Consider the following 26,594-nt stretch of genomic DNA (forward strand, 5'->3'; position numbering starts at 1 on the left):
AAAATAAAAAGGTTGTTGTTGTTCAGTCACCTAGTCGTGTCTGACTTTATGCCTATGGACTGCAGCATGCCAGGCCTCCCTTTCCCTCACCATCTCCCTAAGTGTGTCCAAGTTCATGTTCATTGCATTAGTGATGCTGTCCAGCCATCTCATCCTCTGACTCCCTCTTCTGCCCTCAATCTTTCCCAGCATCAGGGACTTTTCCAATGAGTCATCTGTTCACATCAGATGACCAAAATACTGGAGCTTCAGCATCAGTCCTTCCAGTGAATATTCAGAGTTGATCTTCCTCAAGATTGGTTTGATCTCCTTGCATCCAAGGGACTTTCAGGAGTCCTCTCCAGCACTGCAGTTTGAGGGCATCAATTCTTTGGCGTTCTGCCCTCTTTACATTCCAGCTCTCAACAACTGTACATGACCACTGGAAAGACCATAGCCTTGACTACACGGACCTTTGTCAGCAGAGTAATGTCTCTGCTTTTCAACACACCATCTAGGTTTGTCATCGTTTAACTGTCCAGAAGCAATTGTCTTCTGATTTCATGGCTGCAGTCATCATCTGCAGTGATTTTGGAGCCCAAGAAGAGAAAATCTGTCACTATTTCCACCATTTCCCCTTCTATTTGCCTTGCAGTAATGGGACCAGGTGCCATGATCTTAGGTTTTTTAATATTTACTCTTAAGCTGGCTCTTTCACTCTCCTTCACCCCCATCAAGAAGCTCTTTAGTTCCTCTAAACTTCCTGCAATTAGAGTGGTATCATCTCCATATCTGAGGTTGTTGATGTTTCTCCCACCTGTCTTGATTGCAGCTTATAACTCATCCAGCCTGGCCTTTCTCATGATGTGCTCAGCATGTAGGTTAAACAAACAGGGTGACAGCAGACAGCCCTCTCATACTCCTTTCTTGATCTTGAACCAAGATCCTTGAATCCTGTTGTTCCATACAGGATTCTAACTCTTGCTTTTTGACCTGCATTCAGGTTTCTCAGGAGACAGGTGAGATGGTCTGGTATTCCCATCTAAGAGCTTTCCACAGTTTGTCATGATCCATACAGTCAAAGGCTTTGGTGTAGTTGATGAAACAGAAATAGATGTTTTTCTGAAATTCCATTACTTTCTCTATAATCCAGTTAAGGTTAGCAATTTGATCTTCAGTTCCTCTTCCTTTTCTAAACCCACTTTGGACATCTGGAAGTTCTTGGTTCACATAATGCTAAAGCCTAGCATGCAGGATTTTAAGCATGGCCTTATTAGTATGGGAGATCAGCACAATTGTCCGATGGTTAGCACATTTTTTGTACTACCCTTCTTGGGAATTGGGATGAGAATTGACCTTTTCTAGTCCTATGGCTACTGCTGGGTCTTCCAGATTTGCTGACATTGTTTAGTTGCTCAGTCATGTCCGACTCTTTGGGACACCATGGACTGCTACATGCCAGGTTTTCCTATCCTTCCCCATCTTCTGGGACTTGCTCAAACTATGTCCATTAAGTCGGTGATGCCATCCAACCATCTCATCCTCTGTCATCCCCTTCTCCTCCTGCCTTCATTCTTTCCCAGCATCAAAGTCTTTTCTAATGAGTCAGCTCTTCGCATCAGGTGGCCAAAGTATTGGAGTTTCAGCTTCAGCATCTGTCCTTCCAATGAATATTGAGGACTTTAGGACTGACTTTAGGATTGACTGGTTTGATCTTCCAGTCTAAGGGACTGTCAAGAGTCTTCTCCAACACCACAGTTCAAAAGCATCAATTCTTCGGTGCTCAGCCTTCTTTATGGTCCAACCCTCACATCCATATTTGACTACTGGAAAAACCATAGCTTTGACTAGATGGACCTTTGTCAGCAAAGTAATGTCTCTGCTTTTTAATATTCTATCTAGGCTTGTCATAACTTTTCTTCCAAGGAGCAAGTGTCCTTTAATTTCATGGCTGCAGTCAACATCTGCAGTGATTTTGGAGCCCAAGAAAATAAAGCCTCACTGTTTCCATTGTTTCCCCATCTATTTGCCATGAAATGATGGGACCAGATGCCATGATCTTCATTTATTTGAATGTTGAGTTTTAAGCCAGCTTTTTCACTCTCCTCTTTCACTTTCATCAAGAGGCTCTTAAGTTCTTCTTCACTTTCTGCCATAAGGGTGGTGTCGTCTGCATATCTGAAGTTATTGATATTTCTCCTGGCAACCTTGATTCCAGCTTGTGCTTCATCTAACCCAGCATTTTGCAATGATATACTCTGCATATAAGTTAAATAAACAGGGTGACAAATTACTGGCATAATGAATGCAAAACCTGATGGCATCATCCTTTAGGGATTTGAATAGTTCTGCTGGAATTTCATCACATCCACTAGCTTTATTAGCAGCAGTGCTTCTTAAGGCCCTCTTGACTTTGCACTCCAGAATGTCTGGCTCTGGATCACTAACCACACCATTGTAATAATCCGGTTCATTAAGATCTTTTTTATACAGTTCTTCCATGTATTCTTTGCATCTCTTCTTGGTCTCTTCAGGGTCTATTAGGTCTCTACCATTTTTATCCTTTATTGTGCCCGTCTTTGGATGGAATGTTCCCTTGATGTTTCCACTTTTCCTAAAGAGATCTCTAGTCTTTCCCCTTCTGTTGTTTTCTTCTGTTATTAAGCACTGTTCATTGAAGAACGTCTTCTTGTCTCTCCTAGCTATTCTTTGGAACTCTGCATTTAATTGGATGTACTTTTCCCTCTCTCCTTTGCTTTCCACTTTAATTCGTTCTTCCACTATTTGTAAAATCTCCTCAGATACCACTTTGCCTTCTTGCTTTTCTTTTTCTTTGGAATGGTTTTGTTCGCCACCTCCTATACAATATGTGGACTTCTGTCCTTAGTTCTTCAGGCACTCTTTTAACTAGATCTAGTCCCTTGAATCTATTCATTACCTCTACTGTGAATTCATGCGGGATTTGATTTAAGTCATACCTGTCTGGTCGAGTGTTTTTCCCGGTTTTCTTTGTGCTGTGCTTAGTCGCTCAGTCATGTACGACTCTTGGCGACCCTGTGGACTCTGTCCTTGGGGATTTTCCAGGCAAGGATACTAGAGTGTGTTGCCATGCCCTCCTCCAGGGGATCTTCCCAGTCCAGGGATGGAACCCAGGTCTCCCACATTGCAGGCGGGTTCTTTACCATCTGAGCCACCAGAGAATCTTCTATGAGAAGCTGATGATCTGAGCCACAGTCAGCTCCAGGTCTTATTTTTGCTGACTGTATACAGCTTCTCCATCTTTGACTACAAAGAATGTAATCAATTTGATTTCAGTATTGACCATTTGGTGATGTCCATGTGTAAAGTACTCTCTTGATTTGTTGAAAAAGGGTATATGCTATGACTAGAACATTCTCTCGGCAGAATTCAGTTAGTCTTTGCCCTGCTTCATTTTGTTTTCCAAGGCCAAACTTGACTTACTCCAGGTATATCTTGACTCTTCTACTTTTGCATTCCAATCTCCAATGATGAATAGAACATCTTTTTTCAGTGTTAGTTTTAGGAGATCTTCTAGGTCTTCATAGAACTGATAAGCTTCTTTGGCATCGGTGGTAGAGGCATAGACTTGGATTACTGTGATGTTGAATGGCTTGCCTTGGAAATGAACTGAAATCATTCTGTCATTTTTGAGGTTACACCCAAGTACTGTACAAGTACAGTTTCGGACTCTTCTGTTGATTATGAGGGCTACACCACCACCACCCCAATACAAAATAAAAAGTTTATATACACATACACAAAAAAACTTAACCTGAATTTGGGCTCCTTTTATACAGAAGAGGGGGAGAGTCCACTGTGGTGCTGACCAGTACCTGAGCAGAGCTCCTATATCTGGCGCCTGCTCCACACCATTACAATTGTTGCTTTGTTTTCATTAATAATGTCTTTTATTTTTTTCCCCCAAAGAATAAAGTTATCTGTTTGATAACTTAGAGTTATCAAACTTTTTAGGTATTCTGATTTGTTTAATTTGACGCTAGATAGTAGTTGCTTCTAATATTTTTGTTCATTTTTTGAGAATGGTAAATAAACTTTTCCAGTGTTGCCAGTAAAATTTGTATAATCACATCTTTGATAATTCTGCTTATATGTTTAATGTACTGTTCTCTTTGAATTTCATGTTTATGAATTTTTTTTAACCAATAAACAGAATGCATCTCAAGACCAACATAAAGCATATACTCTTCTTCCTGATAAATCTTAAATTATACTTCATGAATCCATCATATTGTGTGACCTAGCCAAAACTACTTTTTGTACTACTTGATATACATTGTTGATTTCTGGGCAAAAGCATTCTTGGTCATTTAGAGGAAAGGTTGGGAATCTAGCCTTCACTTGTGTTTGTTATTCTTTGGAAAAATAAATTAGTTTATATGTATATTTATATGTTTTTAACATATAGAGGGATCTGGGTTATGGAAAGGTGAAGCATCTACTAACTACTCTGAGTTTGCCACCCATTTGTGTCCCAGAGAAAGCTGTGGTTCTCAAGCTTGAATATATTGATACTTGAGAATTGCCTGGAAAACATGGGCCCTGATTCCAGAGGGTGTCATGTAAGTAGATTTGGGTTATGGTCAAGGAATCTTCATTTCTAAAAGGCATCCAGGTAATTCTGATGCAGGTTATATATGATGTAGGACTTAGATTTGACAAATTGTTTGTTGTTTAGTTGCTAAGTACTGTCCAACTCTTGGACCCCACGAACTATAGCCTGCCAGGCTCCTCTGTCCATGAGATTTCCCCGGCAAGAAAACTGGAGTGGGTTGCCATTTTCTTCTCCAGGGGATCTTCTTGGTCCAGGGATCAAACCCACGTCTCCTGCATTGCAGGTGGATGCTTTACCACTGAGCCACCAAACCCTTGTGTAAAGGGTTGATTGAGGGAAAGCAAGGTGCCAGAAGACTTTTTTTTAAACTATTTTTCTTTTTATCATGTTCAGTTTTAAGAGTAGTGCTTCTCTTTAGCTTTTTATCAAGGGTACATAATAGACTTTGAATACTAGCATCTTTTCTACTTAGATTTTAATTCACATACGAAGAGTTGGTGATGGAGGTTTGTAACATTCAAGATTCATCTTTCTACCAACAACTCCCACAAAGAATAACAGTATATTGACTTTTCAATGGTAAAAAGAAGTTAGAGAAAATAGTGCATTTTTCTTAATGTTAAATGTAATTCTAAATACATTTTTATATGAGGAGAATGAATAGTAACCTTGAAAATCTGAAAACTGTGCTTCATCGCACAGAAATGTAAGGATCATAAATTAATTGAAACTGGAGCCCATTATACAGAGCGAAGTAAGCCAGAAAGATAAAGACCATAACAGTATACTAACACATATATATGGACTTTAGAAAGATGGTAACGATAACCCTATATGCAAAACAGAAAAAGAGACTCAGATGTATAGAACAGACTTGTGGACTCTGGGAGAAGGCGAGGGTGGGATGTTTCAAGAGAACAGCATTGAAACATGTATATTATCTAGGGTGAAACAGATAACCAGCCCAAGTTGGGTACATGAGACAAGTGCTCGGGCCTGGTGCACTGGGAAGACCCAGAGGGATCGGGTGGAGAGGGAGGTGGGAGGGGGGACTGGGATGGGGAATACATGTAAATCCATGGCTAATTCATTTCAATGTATAACAAAAACTACTGTAATGATGTAAAGTAATTAGCCTCCAACTAATAAAAATAAATGGGAAAAAAAAAAAAAAAAAACCTTTTGGGACTGAAGACATAAGAGCAAACCCATTCTAGAGTAGAAAATGATAAATACAGTTTTGGTAACAATATATACAAAGGGAAAGTTATTTTAAGCATTTTAAAACCATGAATGATTTGTGTAAGATACAAAAAGGGCTTTTGTCTTCTAAGATGTTCTTGAATTTCTCTGGAAGACTTCAATGATGTCCTTAAGTAAGTGACTTAAGTGAGCAGTATCTGTCTTTCATGCCTTTGTGGGGCTTCTCGGAAGTGAGCAATTATCCCACCTGATGAGGATGTCTGAGTAACAAGGATGACAACATGATAGGTCTTTTTGTCATCTGTGTGCAGGACTCTTCTGGGTGGCACAAGGAGGGAGAGGTGCCGATGTCTTGACAGAACCCTGAAATGGATAACTTAGTGGAAAAGACAAAACAACTCACCAGAATAGAAAGCAATCTAAAGAAGTGCTAAATAGGTTCAAGCAGGTTCTATGAAGGAGGCAGAAGTAATGAATTCTGATGGGTGAAGCTGGGTAGAGGTGTGTGTAGAAAGGTGTCACTGAGAAGGGAACAATTGAACCAGGCCTGGAAGGATTTAGCAGAGAATGCTGGGCGAGAAAGTGAACGATAAAAGGTGCAAAAGAGGACCATTTCAGAGTAACAGTGGGGAGTCTGATCTGACAGAGGTGAGCCTAAGTTTCATGGACATAAGCCTTGGAAAAGGAACCAGAATCTGTAGAGGACTTAGGTGTCATGATGAGGAATCAACTTCATTCAGTGGGCAGAGAGCAGCCATTGAGAAATTTTAGACTAAGGAAACAATCTGACCTTTTGGGGGTGGGGGTGGCAGTAATTAGTGATTTCAGTGGGAAGATGAACTGAAATAGAACATTGTTCAAAAGCTATTGCCATAGCCCAGGACAAGAGAAAAGTTCTAAAATATGATCTGGGCTCTAGAAATGAAGGACATTGATAGCCACTGAAGGATAGAAAATAGACATTAATACATTTTCTGATAGATAATTTTTAACTTTCATAAATCAGTTGATACTGATTGCTTAAACTGTACAGTATTATGTGCATAGGAATGAATCAGAAATAGTCCCTGGATACTAAAAGTACTATCAAATAGGCACTGAATTACTACATCATAATTTTAGAAGTAATTGCTAATGGGGAGGAATTACAAAGAACTATGTAAATGACATGGTGATTCAGTGGTTTGAAAAAAAATGTGCTGTGGTAATCAAAGCTTGCCAAAATAACCTGCAGTTAATAAGCATTTGGCAATTGTTTAAAAATATCCAATGTAATTAATGTAGAGAAGATATCTAAATGCCAGCTTAGGGTGGAAAGGCACATTTTATAGACTGTTCAAATCCAGCTTCTGCACATTTTACATATAAGGTTACATTTTTACAGGCAGTTTTGCACTAAATTCTTGAGGGATAACATAGCGTTCTACACTAATGCTCTGTAAGAGTTTTTATATATTTGCAAGTGTAAACAACCTTCAGAACGGAAAGTAAGCTTTTTTGAAAAATTGAAGTATACTTGATTTACAATCTTGTGTTAGTTTCTGGTGTACAGAAAAGTAATTCAGTTATACATATTTTTTATTATAGGTTATTGCAAGATATTGAATATTATTCCCTGTGCAATATAGTAGGAGTTTGTTTAAAATAAGCATCTTTAGAAACTAGAATTCACCTATTTTTCCACTGACCAGTTATTAAAAACTGTCAAAGATAGTTTGTTCAGTGAGACCTAAGGGAGAAAATACTCTGAGACTATTTCATGCTGTTAAATCTCTACAGATTTACAGTTTTATCCAGTCAAATTAATGCAAAACCCCAATGCAAGCATTTGGATTTTGAAAACTTTGGAGGAGTGTCATTTTCTAATAGTAATTATTGCTTTTACATTATTTTTTCACAGGGGAACTGATCACAGCCGCACATGAGCTTGGAGTAAGTATTAGTTTTATTGTTTAATCAATGCTCTCATTAACAGTTTTAGGAATTAAGAAAGTTTAATTAAGCATAGAGTAAAGTAGATTAATTTATTTTCAAACCCCAGTTTTTAGTAACTTATAAGTACAGTACGTGACAATTTACTTTAAGTTTTAAATCCAATTAAACTAAATTATAAAGCAAAGCCTTTACTATATATACAGTCGCTGGCTTATTATCACCCCAAATTTTGTATAAGCTATGGAGAATAAAATAAATCGGGTTAACAGTTTTAATAAGTTTATTATTTAATAAACTTTATTATGGTGTATGATCCCTTTAGGCAAGACCTCAGGACTGTCAGCATGGTGGTAATCCGATAGCAGTGTGGTCTTTCAACTTTCTAACCAATACGATATTTCAGAACCCGCTTTTTTTCAATAGCCTTTTAAATGACCCTAATGTACTGTGAACCCAGAGAACAAACTGCTTAAGGACTGACAATGAAATATGTCACCCTTTCTCTAGGTGACACACCATGTGATAGACACTGCCAAATCCACTAAAGAAAATATTTATTTGTATTGGCACAAGAGGATTACAATAGAAAACCACTATTCAAACATTTAGTCATTGTCTCTTAATCTTTATACTTGCCTGGGAAAAGGGCTACTTTTCAATTAAAGCCAGTGTGACTTTTCCTTTAAAACTAGATGAAAACCTTCTGACTCTTGCTAATTTTCCTTTAGGTTGCCCATCCTCCTGGCTATCCTTTGTTTACGCTGGTGGCTAAACTGGCAATTCTGCTATTTCCTTTTGGTTCAGTTGCCTACCGAGTCAATCTACTGTGTGGCCTATTTGGAGCAGTAGCTGCAGCTTTACTTTTTTTCACCGTTTTCAGGTAAAGTAGTTGATTAGTTAAAATTAATTTTGACTAATTGGAGATGGAGCTTTCTTATGGCCCATGTACATACATGACCAAAAAAAAGACCTTTTGTTGCTTGAATGGTTTTCCTAATCACTCATGTGATTTCGCTTTCTCAATTTACAGTAATTTCATTTGTGTTTGACCCTCAAATGATTACACAGTTGGTTCTGCTTCATACAGTGGAGAGAAGGTGTCACCAGTTCATTATCACAATTCTCTGTTTAGGCAGAACTAATAAGGTTTGTCATTTTAGGAAGATGCAGATGGGCCAGTTTAATTTAACAGTATGAAGTTCTTCTTTTGGTAAATGGTAAATATTATTTAATTACTCACAGTATTGCTGATCGGCAGCTGCCTATCAGGTCCAGAGTTAATACCTAATTATATTGTATTTTAAATATGCACATGCATACATTTTGAAATGAGGCTATTAACTAAGGGAATCAATTTGGGAATGTGGTTTTAGTAAGGTTTCACTTTGTTGCAGGATAGCTGTAGGGAAGACAGACAAATGAGACGCCACTTACTTCATAATGAAAGGCTTTCCTCGTTTGGAAGGCTACCCTGCTTTTAAAAAAACAGGTCATTAGTTTAGGATATTGGTAATCTCCATTTGTCTTTGCTGTTTCTCTCTCTTTCAGTGCTTAGTCTAACCTATGCCTGAAAGGATTATAGTCAAAACTACAAATTATACTTTCTGCAAAGGGAAAACCAAGTTAAAACATTTCTTTCAAAAAGTATTGCAGATTTTATTATAAAAACAAATAATTTTGTATGTAAATATAGCATAATTTGAATAGAACATTTCAAATGTCATTTTTGGAGACTGTTTTATATACATTTGTCTTATTACTGCCCTTTGACTAAATTCTATCTAAATTCCCCTTTGCTTGTTTGTAAGAAGGTTAAAGTTACTAACTATGGCTAAAACTTACTATTAAATCTATTTGTGGAACGTTTCAGATTCGAAATTGTAATTTTTGATCATTGACTAAATGTTTATCTGTATTATTTAATTTGTTTTTAGTTCAGTCTTACAGGTTTTCAGTGATAGCCATATCTTTAAGTCTGAAATGTTTAAAATAACATTTTTGCTTGGATTAATTAGCATTATGAATACTTTCTTTTTCTAAATGACTAGAGTAATTATTAGAATTGTTCCTTCTGGTCTTTTATAATTAAGACTGTGTCATTATTTTCATTGAGAGAAAAACTATTTTAAATATCTAGGATGAAATTTAGAACATACTAGTTCTGTATTAAATGTATGAGTTACTAATTTTCCTAAGACATTTAAGACAAAGCCATTTAAAAAAAAAACTAATATTTGTTTTGTTAGTTCATTTGTATTTTAGATTATTTCTACAACATATACACACATTTAAATGCTATAGCTACCTCTTAAAGCAAGTAAAGCTATTTGTTTACTAAAACTTTTCCATGGTTTTTTACTATATTAATTGTTGATGCCCTTCCACATAAAAACCACTGCAAAAATCATATATAAATTCTTTGTATTTCCAGAATCCAAATAGTTTGGGACAGTAATTTTCCTTTGAGTTGTCTGCATTTTAAAATAGCTTTAATTATTATGCTTGATTATAATGGGTTTTAGATCAGCACACAGACCTGTGACCATTTTATTTTAATATATAGTCTTAATGATAAACTCATACTGACATGTTTTAAAACAAAAACTCTTTATAGACTGGATATTTGCTTAGTTTTAGTAATCTCGTACTTTGAAAAAGTTATTTTCTTCTGAAATGTGTCCTAACAATATTATCTCTCATGTAATTTTAATATGAAAATACTTCATTATTTTGAATACAAATAATTGACAAGGTACATGTCCTTTGGGAGCAACCTAGTTCAAGTAGCAAATCTGTTTTGTCAAACAATGGCCACCCTTCGGGAAAGAGCAAGCCATCTCTATGGTAATAGGACTAACAGTAGCCTATTGATTGAGTGGAAGAAGACATTATACAATGTCAGCTGGCTTGTTACAATTTCATTTGTCAAATGACCTGAACTTAACCTTTAAAACCTTCCTTCTGTGAATATAAACCCAACAGCAGGACGCGGTTTTTGTGCAGCCGTTACAGTGACGGCTTTTTTCCAGTCCTAGCATACCTTAAATGTATTCCTCACAGGTTGACTCCTTCATCAGAACTCATTCAGAAGACATTTCACTACTTTATTTATCTACCGACCAAGTCATCATTCCATTTTCTTGTTGAATATTGAGGGGTTTTGATCCCGGAGATGGTTGTATTCTTTCTTTCCCCCATCACTTAAGAGAACATTACTGTACATGTAGGATTAGTGCTGACTGGTGTGCAGGAAATTAATTCTTTTAACAGGTTTAGGTTTTTTTCAGGTAATTGTTCACAGAGCATTCACTATATTTAGCTCTTGGGGTGGACGTAAAGACCTTCTGTACCTTTTAAACAAAGATTGTATTTCAAAAGCAAATTTCTGTTTAAATATGTTGATGTAAAAAGCTCCATTTTTTTCAGTAAACATGACTTGGATTGAAAGACCAGTTACTTCGTTGTTTCCAATTACCGTGTAATTTTTGCTTTTCTTTCATCTTTTTTTTGCTTTTAAAAGCCTATAAGATATCATTAACACTGCATTTTTTGTCAATCTTTCTTAATGGTTGGCAAGAATTCTTTTATATTTGCTGAGGTAGAAAGGATATGAGTAAAACAGTACATTGAAAGCTGTATGTGTCACTGTACTTTATTGAATTAAAAATAGTAAGATTGGGGCAGTTATTTCTGCATGTATTTATTTACATATTGTCCCCTTTGGGGGTATTTTAAAGCATGATTATGTTAAAGGAGTTTAATCTAATACATTTCATTTATAGGAAATAGTATTCATTTTATTAATGTGTACATCTATGCATTTAAAACTCTGAACTACAGTTAAGTGATTTAGAGGAACTGGAATTTTTTTTTTCCCTGAAGGCCAATGAAGTAAATGATTTTTTAGTTTGACAGAAGGGTATTTAAAAGTGTCATATTTGAAATTTGCAAATCCTATTAATACAAAAATGTAAAAATTATAGGTCCTATAAATCACTAATAAGAACATTGTTTAGCTTTGCTTAGTACATGAATTGCCAACTTATTTTCTAAAAACCTCAGACTAGATCCCGTCAACATGCACTTAGTAAGGAAGAAGTACTGAACTCACTGTCATTAATATCAACATGCTTCCATTGTCTATGTTCTGGTATCACTAGCAGAGAATGGACCCTGTTGACACTGGAGGGAAGATTTAAATTGCTTATGATCTCAGGTGAAAGCATCTCTAGTATCCTATTTTTTTGATAAGTTCCAGGGCAGGGAATATGTTCTCAACAGGCTTGAGAGTTAGCATATCCTTTTCAAGCTAGCATGGGCCAAATGGAACTCATGAGCAGAACTCATTCAGCAACATTTGTTGTGCATTCATATGAATTGAAAGTAAACTTTTTTTTAGTTTTTATAATCAAAATTCAGTGCTTATTTTAGAGAAAGGTAAAGTTACTCTTAAATAAAATTTTTTTTAATCTTTTTTTCTAAAAGGCATTGTTTCAGGAAGCTTGCATTAAAAAACTTTGTAACTCCATTAAGATTGTACAGTAAGAAATCAGATCTCTTTAATATCAAGCAGGTTCCCTAGAATGTGTAAATATTAATTATAATTAAAGGTATCTTGAAACTCTGCCTGCTTACTACAAAGAACTTACAGCCAATTTCAGTGATATCTAAATATCTCCTGGTAGATTGTTTTGTGCCAGTATTTTGTTTATGCAGTATTTTATTTTTTATAAGTTATGTATTTCTAAACATTCTGCCACTACTAAAAATTAATTTGATTAAACTTTTGGAATAGGAACACTTGATCCTGAGCGCTGTGTCTGCTATTCTTAGGGTTTCAGCTAAGATTCCATTCAATAAAGAATTGAAAATTAAAATGCCATACCTTAGAGGATGTAGAATCTCCTGCTTAAGAGACATTTGGATTTTCCAGCTCAAAGAGTATTTTAGATTATTGCCATAGAGAATAATGTGAAGCTCTTCCTAATTTCGGAGGTAACTATGCATAAGTAACAAATATTCACCAAGTTTTTGTAGTTGAAGAAGAATGGAAAGTACTGGAGCATTAATTTCCATTCAGGAGAATATCTGTCTTGATCCCTGGTTAATTGATCATATATTTCTCTCATACTTGTATTAAAATTGCATTGACTCAGACTGGCTAAGCATATTAAGAGCTTGGTTCATTTGCATTTTCTTATAAGTAGAGGGCCATATTAGGCTCAAATAGCAGCACTTCATTTTGAAGGGAAAAAAGCAGGGCAAAAACTCTTTTTTAAGACTGTAGAGTCTTTTCTGACAGCTAGTCAGAGTTAGAATTAGTTCAAGGAAATGTTAATAATGCACTGCCTGGCCTAATCCCTTTGATATCACCAGGTATCCTCCTGTTCATGGGTTAATTGCTTTAAAAGCAAAGGCAATATTCTGAGCGGTGGGCCGCTTCACCTTTTCACAGCTGTTACCATTGAGTGACAACTAAATCCCATGTGTAAGATGAGGAAGAGCTCAATCTCCAATTGGGAGAAAATTTATGTAAACCACAATCCCTTCAGAATGTGCGGAAGTCATAGACTTTCTTGATTTACTCTGCTTTTCCCAGAAAGCTCTATTGTTCACTTTCCTAAGTCCCATCAACCCTTTGTAGCAGAATATCACAGCGGCAGCAGATAGCTTGAAATATATAAATGCTATCATAGCTCTGATTAATAGCAGTGCTTATGAGTCAAGTCTGATAACAGTGCAGCTCTCCACTCAATTTCAGATACTGCTAATGGAATCTGTCTTCTCCAATTGTAATATGAGAAGGCCTAATTTGCCATGGAGCTTGGAGCTGTCACCAGTAGGGGATTGTGGGGTCAGATGGGAGCTGCCAGGTTTTTGCCCTGCAGCTTGTATCTCTCACTTTGAATAGAGCAGCCCCCTGCCTGCCAGTTAGCTGATAGGCCGCCGTGGGGTTTATGCCACTATATACAATAGGAAAGGGCTACATAGGCTGACTTTATAATTGTGAAGCTAGCTCATATTTCCACAGCTACTGTGCTGCATAATTTCTAATAAGTGGTTTTAACAAATGTCAGATTATGAAAAGTTTCCCCAATTACAAAAACTTATAAAACATTTAAATTGCTAAATCTGTTTCCTGCCGAGATTTTTGCCACTGGAACTAGTCATCTGTCATTATGACTATAATAATAAATGTATACATTTCTCAAAGTTGCAAATAAAATGATAAATCGTAACTCATAGATTTCCTGCTTTTCAAAGCCATAAAAAGTAGAAAACACTCAACGAATTGAAATATTACTATATACTTTATAACTTTGCATAATAAGACAACTTTGTATTAAATCTCTATTGTTTAGTAAGTTGGTTAGTGTTGCTAGTGAAAATAGTTGAATATCCACATTCTGTTGATCTTAGTTATTTGGCTCTTTTAAGTTTACTTCATTTACCTTTAGTATCTTAACATTTTAAAAAGTGTGCAGCATTTTCTAAGTTTTCAGTTAAAAAGGACTTTGAGAATAATAATTCTGAACTATACCCTTAACCAATTTCAGTTTTGCTACCGAATACAAAATATACTATCAAGATTGAGTAATAAGCTCATCTTGAGGCCTTGCATGTTTTTAAACATTTCAAGCAAAATTGACGAAAATCTGCTAGATTGTACCTTAAGAGGATATTGCCTTGCATAGTGCAAGTTATTTGGCATACTATGGACACTTGGTCAAATGTTAAGTAAATGATGGTGATTCCTATAAGGCTCAGTTCAGTTTTTTTCTTTTAGGTATTTGGGTATAAGTTGATGAGATGAGTTGTTCTAAGCCTTGAATAGCTCCATCATTTATTAGTTAGTTTACAAATTTTAATTCTAATGGAAATTGCATGATTATATTTTATTTACGAGAACTATTCATAATCTTGTTCCCTCTGTTTCACTTGTGCCCTTTCCCTATATGAAAGCTTTCCCATTTTCTTCCCAATTTTATTTAGTGGTTTTAAAATCAAGGCTAATACTTTGTACTTTTCCTTTCAGTGTACTGGTAGTTGATATTTATGTAGCTGAAAATTGGGGGTAGAACAATCTTTTTCCTATTGATAGAGTCTCATGGAATAGAATAAACCTTGGTAGGATTTCACCTCGAGTGAAAGTAAATTTTTATAAAATATGAGGAAATGGACTTATTTGCAAATTTATTAAAGATGCAAATGTTTTACATTTTTTTAGTTATGGTGGTGATGGCTTTAGAGATAGAACTTTAATATACCAGGCCCTAAATTATTGATTGATGTTGATTAGGTCTAAACTTGAAAATGACAAGAAAAACATGTAGATTCTACTGCTCTCCAAATACCAACTGACTATAATTTGCCCCAGCTTCCCAGATGGCACTAATGGTAAAGAACCTGCCTGCCAGGAGATAATAAGAGATGTGGGTTCTATTCCTGGATTGGGAAGATCCCCTGGAGGAGGGCATGGCAACCCCCTCCAGTATTCTTGCCTGGAGAATCCCAAAGCCAGGGGAACCTGGCAGGCTACAGTCCATAGGGTGGCAAAGAGTCAGACATGACTGAAGCGACTTAGCACACATGTGCATAATTTGCCCATAGAGCACTTGGCACATATTAGATACTCAATACATATTTGTTGAATGAGTGTTGGTGAACTGCCGCTGAAAGAGAGAAGGTCAGCTGAAACTGAAGATCTTTGCTGTCAATGGCTTAGTTTCCCAGTTTGACGTCTCCAGGTGCATTAAGAGAGAAATCTATGGGTGATGATTTTGCGAATGAGAGCCAGAGGTAATATGTGTATAATCTTCATGAACAAGACTCAGAAGGATAAGAACTTGGGAGGATGGGAGCCGTAGATTTGCCACTAATTGTATCCTGCTTTACTGTATCTCTTCCCTGTAATCTGCTGCATTTTAAGTCGTCAATATGAGTTGACACTAAAAATAATTTTTTTAACAAGAATGCTCAGATGCATTGTGGCCTTCCTACTTGTACTTACTTCAAGTAGGAGTTTTCAATATTCAAGGAGCGTACTGTACCCTCCATGTTGGGTTCTTTGCACACTGAAGAAAAATACATTCATGAATTTTATGAAGCACGTCAAATGTGTGTTCTGAAAGAATTTCAGTTTTCTGTTATTTGTCTTTTGATTGAGGGTTAGACAAACATGTGACTACACATGAAAATCAAGTACTGTGTAGCAGAAAGAAAAATACACCTTATCATCAATAGCAAACCTGTGTCAATGGTGTAAATCTTAACCACCCCCCCCCCAATTTATCCATTGTGTCAACAGATGAATAGCATTCCATCAGTGAGAAAACTACTGCACAATCAGTACCTTTCTTAGGAATCTCGTCTAGGTCTCATAGAATTCTGAGCCTCACATTTGTTAGGATTCTCTGAGAAGCATCACATATTCCTCACCCTAGAATAGAATTTTTCCATTCTCTGGGTGAAATTTTAAATACTTGGCAACCCTTCTTATCCTGTCTGTCATACCCCTGGTGTATCTTTCCTCAGTGACTGACCACTGTGATCCCCTGGAATGTGAACGCCATGGTTTTAGCCTTAGCCCAAGTAAAAAGCAATGAGGAAAATTTATTTATTGCAAATATACTGCAAAATACATTTTATGTGTCACATATATGTAATATGTATTTATTAATACAAAACAAACCAGTAGCTTTTAGACTATTTGTCATTTTGAATCATCTGTATTATTACCTTATTCTGTTAGTCTGAGACCTTGAAAATTAGTAGTGTAAAAACTTGACTTTTATTGTTGACATGTGACTATTTTTTAAAATACAATGGTTGTCTTACTGAAATTTCATAATAATGTTTGAAGTGTGTGTTCTTTATATGGCCTCATAAGATGTTATCTTTCTGTAAGTCATGTTAGATTGTAAAATATGTATTTTACTTGAAGAAATAGCTCCCTTGATATCCTTCTGTGAGGCTCTATGAGCCTCTCAATTGAGAATAGAAAACATTTTTCTCATATTATGTATATATATATAATTTATCATAAGTTACTCTTTAATTAAAGTGGAAAATATTTTAGATTATTTTGCAATTTATTAGTGAGTTGTGCCAAAAACAGTTCTCATTTTATTCACAACTTCATTTAAATTTCTTTTTTCCCTCCAGTTTCCTGTTAGTAGCAGGTTCATCATTTCAGTAGAAAACTGTTTGTCTTTTAAATTTAAATGAGCTAATTTTAAGATATCACTTTTAGCACATTAAATGTAAATAAATATATCAGTTCTTCAGTTGCTTTATAAAAAATAACAACTACTTAAGCATATTTATTTAAAAGAATGAAATGAAAATTAAAAGTAGGCCTCCTTGATTGCCAAGTGAAAACACTTTGGTGTTTTTTTATTATGTCATTTTTCTTTGAAAAAAAAAAAGCCAGGCTTAATCTATAGGTAGAAGACAGTTGTTTTGTCTTATTTGGGAGTTATTTATATTTACTCTCCATCTACTCATTTGACTTTATGAATGATACCAAACAGCTTGTTTTGTGGGTTCAGAAAAACATTTTCACTTAAAACTCATGTTTAAATAACAAGGTCAGATTAAATATTACTTCCCTATATTTTTAAAAGAAGTATTGCTTAGCCAGAAATTTGGACTACAGTTCATTTACCAGCATTCATGCATAGTGTTTCACTATGCTTATATAATCTAAGTCTGCCAAAAAATTACAAAGGTATGTTGTAGACTTTTCAGGGGAAAAAAATTGTAGAGTATGTGTTCTGGTTAGAATTATTGCCCAAAAGAGCAAGTTAGAACTAATTTGTTCAGTCACCGGCATTGGGAATATTATTGGTCAAACTCATAAGATAACAAAGACCCTATCAATCAAAACAGATAATGGATTAATTGGAGGTTTTCAAAAGTCAGCAGATTCATAGAATTCATGCCTTAAAACAAAAAAAAACTGATAAACAGACAATAAAAATGCTTGCTAAGTCATCTTATTTAACAAGTCTAAGACCAGATTCACCTTCAGACATATTTGTCAGTGTGATTTTTGCAGCTTCACTTAGATAAGTCTTTTGCACATTTAATGTCTTTATCCAGAATTCACAGTGACTTTTGATATGAAAGATTCATTGATATTTGGCTCAAAAAGACATAAAGTGGAAACGTTGAGGTATTTTGTGAGATTTACAAAAGCTTGAGAAAATATAAGGAACCCCCTGTACACATCAGTGTGAAAGGCAATGTGAGTAAAGGACGACAACAGTAAAAAGTGAAGGTAAAGTATGTCTGAAATTATATATATATATATATATGTTATATAAACAGTTTCCAAAATATTGAACAGCTTTGTTCTGTGTGTGTGTGTGCAGTCACTCAGTCGTGTCTGACTCTTTGCAATCCCATGGACTGTAGCCCTCCAGACTCCTCTGTCCATGGCATTCTCCAGGCAAGGATACTAGAGTGGGTTGCCATTTCCTCCTCCAGGAGATCATCCAAATGTTTGTAAAATGAGATATTCTTTTAACTTTTAAATGTGCTAATATACTGACACAGCTATCTAGTGGTATGAGTAGTCCAAAAAATTCTATTGGCTCTGTTAATACTTTATTTAGAGAGTTTTAAGTTCCTCACATCTGGTTTCTTAAGTATGTTTTGATTAAGTTACAGTTAAAGTATTTTACTCCTCAAGGTTGTTTTTACTAAGAAATACAGAAAAATCTCCCTATTCAGATTTATTAATACATTTACTTAATCATTAATAATAATAATAAAATATTATTAATACATTTAATTTAATGAGAGTCTGGAGAAGGGGCAGTTACCCTAGTCTTTGCGAAAGTACTTCTGGGAAAACTTCTTGAAAAGGTGAAGCCTGTGCTGAGTTGTAAACAATCAATCAGTGGGAGTGGCCAAGTGAAGGCAAAGCCGTGTTCCAGATACAGAGAATCTCCTGTGCTAGGAAACTCTGAGGTGGGAGAGAAGCAGCCTGTAAGCACAGGGGCAAGTCATTCAGTGTTGCTGGAACACAGTTCAAAATAGGTTGTGTCGAAAATGAAGGTACAGGTGGGCTGAGACCAGATCATGAAAATTCGTGTCTGTTGTCATGGGAAGCTTATAATATGTTTTATAATCAAAGAGGAACCCTTGAAGGGTTGGAAACAGAAAAGCATAACATCAGGTGTGCCTTAGATCCCTCACTCTGGTGGCAGTGGTGGGCCCAGGGCTGGAAGCAGGAAGCACATAAACCTACAACATTGTGTGAGCCTGAGGTGATGAGTCAGATGAGGTGATGAGTCAGATGAGCTGACTCATCTGATTGGGGAAGTGAGCGTGGGTAGAGAGAAGAGTATGGTTTTATAAAATGTTGATGAAGTCCAATCGGCAGGATGTTGGAAAGGGAGGAGAGCTCTGATGATGACTCCTAGGGCTCTTAATTGAGATAACTAAACAAGGAAGATAATGAAATTCACTAAGATAGAGAACACAAGAAATTATTTCAGGGAAGAGGATGAGAAATTAATTTTGCACGTACTGACCCTGAGGTTCTGTGGGACATCCAGAGTCGGGGTGGCTTTGTGGTGAGTGTACAACAGTAAGTTAGGGATAAGATTAAGTTCAAAACTAAGGGAGAGGCAGTGCGGTAGACAGATTTGGTTTCTTTAGTTTGTCACTGGCAGGTGAAGTCCAGATAGTGAATAAAGTCACCCAGGCAAAGTAGTGTGAGAACAATTTCCTGAGAATGACATCTTTGAGAAAAACTGGCTTGAAAGGTGTTAAATGCAAGAAGAGGAGCCATTTGGAGAAAACACAGAAGGAAGACACAGAGCCATAAGAGGAAAACCAGAGGATGTGAAGTCCAGATGGTCAACTTGGTAGAGCGTGGCTGGGGCAGTGGTCAACACAGCAGAGAGGTTCCTCGAGCCTGCCCTGTTTGCTGGTCAGATAGTCACTGGAGACCCCAGTGAGAACAATTCCAATAGAGGACTAGGGTGAGAACAGGATGGAGGCTGCAGATATGGACAACGTGAGGCCAATCCTGAGCCTCACTGTGACCCTGAAATTGCCTTCGGGAAAGTGTTCTCAACATCAGCTTGCCCACTAGTCATTTTATTTCCATCTCAATAAGGGGAAACAAAGCATGCACAGATCTTGTCATATACCGTGAACAATGTAACAAGACTGCCTACCTACAGAGTCAGTGAATGAACTGGAGACCGTCTCTGAAGTCTTCACAAGCTCTTCATCCTCACCATTGCTGACATTATCCTTTGACCTGTCAGCCAGTCACAGACTCAGCTTGCTGTAGGCTGATGTGGGACATCACATCTGCTTGTTTGCCTGCTTGTGATGTTGTAACACTAGACCACACACCTCTCTTCCTACATTGCTCTCACCCTGCAGACTTCCTAATATACCATGTACTGCTTGTCTTTTGAGACAAATGCTTAATTTAACAGTTCTATTAAACTCCTCCATCTCTCTTCCCACTCCCTGCCCGATTTGAGCTTCCAGTTCGCTCATTTTCTTGGCGCCCCTACACTTGTCTTCCATTGAATTGAGACCTAGATCCCTTTGCTCATCCTTTTGATCTCCTCCATCAGCCCCCTACTGTCTCTGCTTCCTTCCCCATTCAGTGTAGACCCTGTAGTTCATTGCTTTAACACCTTGTCCTCTTGTCCTTCTGCCCTACCTACCTAGTAAAACTCACCCTGGCTCCTTACAGCCTTCCCAAGCCCAGGTCAGGCTGCTGCAGACCTTGCCACAGCCATGTGGACTGAGGCTGCCACCCCACATCCACAGCTTCTACAGTCTCCAGCTTCAGCTGACTGCTTATTTTTACACATTATTTGTTACCTGCAAGTCCTTGTTCTGTAGCCCTCCTTAGCTTGCAGAGTTTTGTCAGAGCAGACATTTCAAATTATCTCTACTTTTCTTAATCCACTAGACTATACATGTTACATAGTCAGTAAATGTTGATTGATTCTGAGTCTTAGCACAAAACAAGCTTTTAAAGGCAGTGTGTTCAAACCTGTGCGTTTGAAGGAACATGCACAGTTTGATATATAAAAGGCTGTTGGAAGCAAAGAGACTCTCAAAGGTATAGCCTATATATATTATTTTATGGAAACCAGAGATAGTATTAATAAAATGAGGCCTCCAAAATGTTTTATATTCTCTGTATGGATGCATGCATAACTTTTTGCCCTTAGGCATACTGCCTTCTTTTCTATGTTCCACAAAACTCTGACAACTGCAGCATTTATTTTCAGAATTTCCTCACACAGTTTTTCTTGAAGACAATAGAAATAATAAAGAAGGAAGGCAGATAGTTTTAGTCAGGATTCTCAGTGGCAAGTGATTGGCTGTGTTTAGCAGAAAAGAAGCATATTGAAAGGAAGTTGGGAAGAATGCTACAACTCAGTAATAAAAATGACACAGCAATTTTTTAAATGGGCAAAATATTTGAAAAGACACTTCTCCAAGGAAGATGTAAAAATGACCAATGAGCAATTGAAAAGGTGCTCAGCATTGTTAGCCATTAAGGAAATGCAAATCAAAATCTCAGTGAGATACCCTTTCACACCCAAAGTGATGACTAGAATCAAAGAGTCAGATAACAAGTGTTCACTGGGTTGTGGAAAAATCAGAACCCTCATCTATTGCTGGTGGGAACGTAAAATTGTATAGCCACTTTGGAAAAGAGTCTAGCAGTTTCAAATGATTAAATGGGTTGTTATAGGATCCAGCAATTCCACTGCTAGGTATATACCCTAGAGAAATGAAAACATGTCCACATGAAAACTTGTACTCAAATATTTACAGAAGCACTACTCATAGTAGGCAAAAGATGGAAACAGTCTAGATGTCCATCAGTGAAAGAATAAATAAGCAAAATGTGGAATAGCTATATAGTGGAATACTAATTCAGCTGTATAAAGAAGTAAAATACTGATACATACTACAAGTTGGATGAACCTTGAACACATATGTTAAGTGAAAAAAGTCAGTCACAAAAGTACATGTATTATATGATTCCACTTATATGAAAACCCAGAAGAGGGAAACTCACAGACAGAAGTTAGATTAGCGGTTACTTAAGCCTGGCAGTGAGGTTGGGAGATATAGTAAAAGGAGATAGAGTTTCTTTTTGAGGTGATAAAAAAAGTTATAAAGTTGACTGTAATGATAGGTGCATATATCTGTAAATATACTGAAAATCTTTAATTGTACATTTTAAATTAATGAATTATACAGTATATGAATTATATCTCAATAAAGCTTTTTACTTTTAAATTCAAGAAAGTAGAGAAAACCACTAGACCATTCAGGTATGACCTGTAATCAAATCCCTTATGATTATACAGTGGAAGTAAGAAATAGATTCAAGGCATTAGATCTGATAGAGTGCCTGAAGAACTATGGATGGAGGTTCATGACATTGTACAGGAGGCAGATATCAAGACCATCCCCCAAGAAAAAGACATGCAAAAAGACAAAATGGTTGTCTGAGGAGGCCTTACAAATAACTGAGAAGAGAAGCGAAAAGCAAAGGAGAAAAGGAAAGATATACCCATTTGAATGCAGAGTTCCAAAGAATAGCAAGGAGAGAGAAGAAAGCCTTCCTCAGAGATCAGTGCAAAGAAACCAAGGAAAACAATAGAATGGGCAAGACTAGAGATCTCTTCAGGAAAATTAGAGATACCAAGGGAACATTTCATGCAAAGATGGGCACAATAAAGGACAGAAATGGTAGGGACCTAACAGAAGCAGAAGATATTAAGAAGAGGTGGCAAGAATACACAGAAACTATTCAAAAAGATCTTCACAACTCAAATAATCATGATGGTGTGATCACTCACCTAGAGCCAGACATCCCGGAATGTGAAGTCAAGTGGGTCTTAGAAAGCATCACTACGAACAAAGCTAGTGGAGGTGATGGAATTCCAGTTGAGCTATTTCAAATCCTAAAAGATGATGCTGTAAAAGTGCTACCCTCAGCATGCCAACAAATTTAGAAAACTCAGCAGTGGCCATAGGACTGGAAACGGTCAGTTTTCATTCCAGTCCCAAAGAAAGACAATCCCAAAGAATGCTCAAACTACTGCACAATTGCACTCATCTCACATGCTAGTAAAGTAATGCTCAAAATTCTCCAAGCCAGGCTTCAACGGTACATGAACCGTGAACTTCCAGATGTTCAAGCTGGATTAGGAAAGGCAGACTAACCAGAGATCAAATTGCTAACATCTATTGGATCATCGAAAAAGCAAGAGAGTTCCAGAAAAACATCTGCTTTATTGAGTATGCCAAAGCCTTTGACTGTGTGGATCACAACAAACTGTGGAAAATTCTTCAAGAGATGGGAATACTAGACTACCTGACCTGCCTTTTGAGAAATCTGTGTGCAGGTCAGAAAGCAACAGAACTGGACATGGGACAATAGGCTGGTTCCAAATAGGGAAAGGAGTACGTCAAGGCTGTATATTGTCACCCTGCTTATTTAACTTATATTGCAGAGTACGTCATGAGAAACGCTGGGCTGGATGAAGCACAAGCTGGAATCAAGACTGCTGGAAGAAATATCAATAACCTCAGATATGCAGATGACACCACCCTTATGGCAGAAAGTGAAGAAGAACTAAAGGGCCTCTTGATGAAAGTGAAAGAGGAGAGCAAAAAAATTGGCTTAAAACTCAACATTCAGAAAACTAAAATCATGGTATCCAGTCCCATCACTTCATAGCAAATGGATGGGGAAGCAGTGGAAACAGTAACAGACTTTATTTTGGGGGGCTTCAAAATCATGCAGATGGTGACTGCAGCCATGAAATTAAAGACACTTGCTCCTTGAAAGAAAAGTTATGACCAATCTAGACAGCATATTAAAAAGCAGAGACATTACTTTGCCAACAAAGGTCTCTCTAGTCAAAGCTATGGTTTTTCCTGTAGTCATGTATGGATGTGAGAGTTGGAGTATAAAGAAAGCTGAGCCTGAAGAATTGATGCTTTTGAACTGTGGTATTGGAGAAGACTCTTGAGAGTCCCTTGGACTGAAAGAAGATTCAAGCAGTCCATCCTAAAGGAAATCAGTCCTGAATATTCATTGGACGAATTGATGTTGAAGCTGAATCTCCAATACTTTGGCCACCTGATGTGAAGAAATGATTCATTTGAAAGGACCCTGATACTGGGAAGGATGGAAGGCAGGAGGAGAAGGGGACGACAGGATGAGATGGTTGGATGGATTCACCAACTCAATGGACATGAGTTTGAGTAATCTCCGGGAATTGGTGATGGACAGAGAGGCCTGGCATGCCGCAGTCCATGGGGTCACAAAGCGTCGGACACGACTGAGTGACTGAACTGAACTGAACTGAAAGCTTTGTAAAAGAGGAAACATTCAAATCTAGAATTTAAAAATGAGAGAAGGAAGCTGGAAAGCTTGCAGAATTTCTGGGAAGTCTGGATTAGCAGGCTCTGATCCCAAAGTATTCATAGTCCCAGGCAAGTATGTGCTGGTGAAATCACCACGGCTGCCATCCCTGGGCCCCAGGCACCCCAGCTCACATCACCGACCCTGGTCTGGATTCTGAGCACTAGCCCTGAAAGTGTTCCCATTATTGTCTGTGAAAATGATTCACAAATCCCACCCACCATGTCTGATTCTGTCTCCATACCTACTTTTTGGCCTCATGAATTTCCAATTCAAAGAATGGAGCAGGTGATTCTGACAGGCAGAGCCCAGGTCATATACCCATGCTCTAGCTGCAATGGAGACCAGAAAAATATCCTATATTTCAGTGTGTGTAATAAGAGGGGCTGTGCCTCATAAGCTTGTAAACCTCTAGCATATGAAAGGATTTTAGATGTTGAGTAGCAAAAAAAAAGAGAAGGTCCACTACTCTTGTCTTCAGTCTATAGACTGAATTGATTTCTAAGCAAACACTTTTGAGATGCTAAAAAAATCAAGATTATAGGTTTGATTTTCATTACTGGCTTTATAATAAGTTACCTTCTCTTCTATAACCTTACTCAGCAGTCTCACAAATTATTTCTCTGATATCCAGAAAAATCAGGTGAAAGAGTATGTGGATTATTCATTGTAAAACAATCTTGACCTTGGCAGGGGGGGTGATATGGGACAGAAGTGAGGTGGGAAAACTTCAGATTTTAGACCTTGCTGATGTCGGATTAGTCTTCAATAAAATGCTAATGTACATAAGTATCTGTAATAGTCTAAGGTGACTGGATAAATTTTACCACTGATAATTCTACTTATGCTGTCTTCAATTTCTGAAACCTTATGAAATATTTGAAAAGACACTTAACATAGTTCATAATTCCAATAATTAATGTCAATAATTCAAACACTTTAGGATGTCTTCCTGAGCATAATAATGTGCTAAAAATCATTGTAGATTAATGAGTCTTGAGTTTTCTTCCGGAGGATTTGTACATATCAGTTCTCTTTAATTAACTATTTGCTGGTTTTAAACTTTAACTGCCCTTTCAAAAAAAAAAAAGATTAATATAAGTCTTGAGAGGTGTGTACAATTCAGGTTGGTAGTGTGTTGTTTAGATAACACGTAGACATAAATACAATTCTAATAATTGACAAAACTTCTATTCTTCACTCAAAGAGGTACATATCTAACTAAATAAATGTACAATATATCATTGAAAATGAAAGTGAAATCGCTCAGTTGTTTCTGACTCTTTGCAATCCCATGGACTGTAGCCTACCACGCTCCTCTGTCCATGGGATTTTCCAGACAAGAGTACTCGAGCAGGTTGCCATTTCCTTCTTCTTGACCCAGGGATCGTACCCGGGTCTCCCGCATTGTAGGCAGATGCTTTACCATCTGAGCCACCAGGGAAGTATATCATTAGTCTGAGATAAATGATTTGACATTAAAACTAAAATAGCCATCTCTCACCCATAATATAATTATTTTAAATAGCTAGACTAACAATTTTAATCCCGGTTCTGCCACTTAATTACCTACTATAGGACCCTGGAAAAATTATTTGGCCTCCCTGAGCCTCAATTTCTTCATTTGAGAAAAGGAGACAGACCACCATTTATTCACAGGGTTATTGTGAAAATTAAATGAATATAGAGAAGGCAGTAGAACAATACCTGAAACATGGCTAACAAGAAACTTAACAAATGTTAGCAAATTATCTTGGAAATTTGCTGATTTCTTTAGACTTTTTGTCTTGATGCAATTTCAGATTTATAAAATAAGTGGCACGAATGGCTCACTGTTTGTCTGCCCTTTACTCAGGCTCCCAAATATTAATATATTACCACATTTGCTTTATCCTTGACCCAGTGGATATGTATGTATTATTTTGCTTTTTAACCATTTAAGAATAAGCTGCAGTTATGATGTCCTTTTACCCTTAAATGCTTCAAGATATGTTTCTTTAAACCATCATTGTCTTACATATACACAGTGTAGGTCTCAAAACAAATTATCAGTAATACAACACTGTTTGCCCTTGGGCATGGGGTAGATCCTCAGAGTTCATCAGAGTGCCTGATGAACTATGGATGAAGGTTCGTGACATTGTACAGGAGACAGGAATCAAGACCATCCTGAAGAAAAAGACATGCAAAAAAGCAAAATGGCTGTCTGAGGAGGCCTTACAAATAGCTGTGAAAAGAAGAGAAGCGAAAAGCAAAGGCGAAAAGGAAAGATATACCCATTTGAATGCAGAGTTCCAAAGAATAGCAAGGAGAGAGAAGAAAGCCTTCCTCAGAGATCAGTGCAAAGAAACCAAGGAAAACAATAGAATGGGAAAGACTAGAGATCTCTTCAGGAAAATTAGAGATACCAAGGGAACATTTCATGCAAAGATGGGCACAACA

The 26,594-nt window shown here is 37.0% G+C and overlaps 1 protein-coding gene across 1 annotated transcript in view; it reads left to right on the forward strand.

Annotated features, from left to right (window-relative positions):
* The window catches only part of TMEM260 (transmembrane protein 260), a 69,370-nt gene that overhangs the window by 2,971 nt on the left and 39,805 nt on the right, over window positions 1–26,594 (forward strand). Inside the window, 2 exon segments of the mRNA XM_020874177.2 lie at window positions 7,677–7,708; window positions 8,440–8,591. Of these exon segments, the coding sequence (XP_020729836.2) occupies window positions 7,677–7,708; window positions 8,440–8,591 (184 nt within the window).

This window comes from Odocoileus virginianus, chromosome 6 (genome assembly GCF_023699985.2).
Source record: "Odocoileus virginianus isolate 20LAN1187 ecotype Illinois chromosome 6, Ovbor_1.2, whole genome shotgun sequence".
Classification (NCBI taxonomy): Eukaryota; Metazoa; Chordata; class Mammalia; order Artiodactyla; family Cervidae; genus Odocoileus; species Odocoileus virginianus.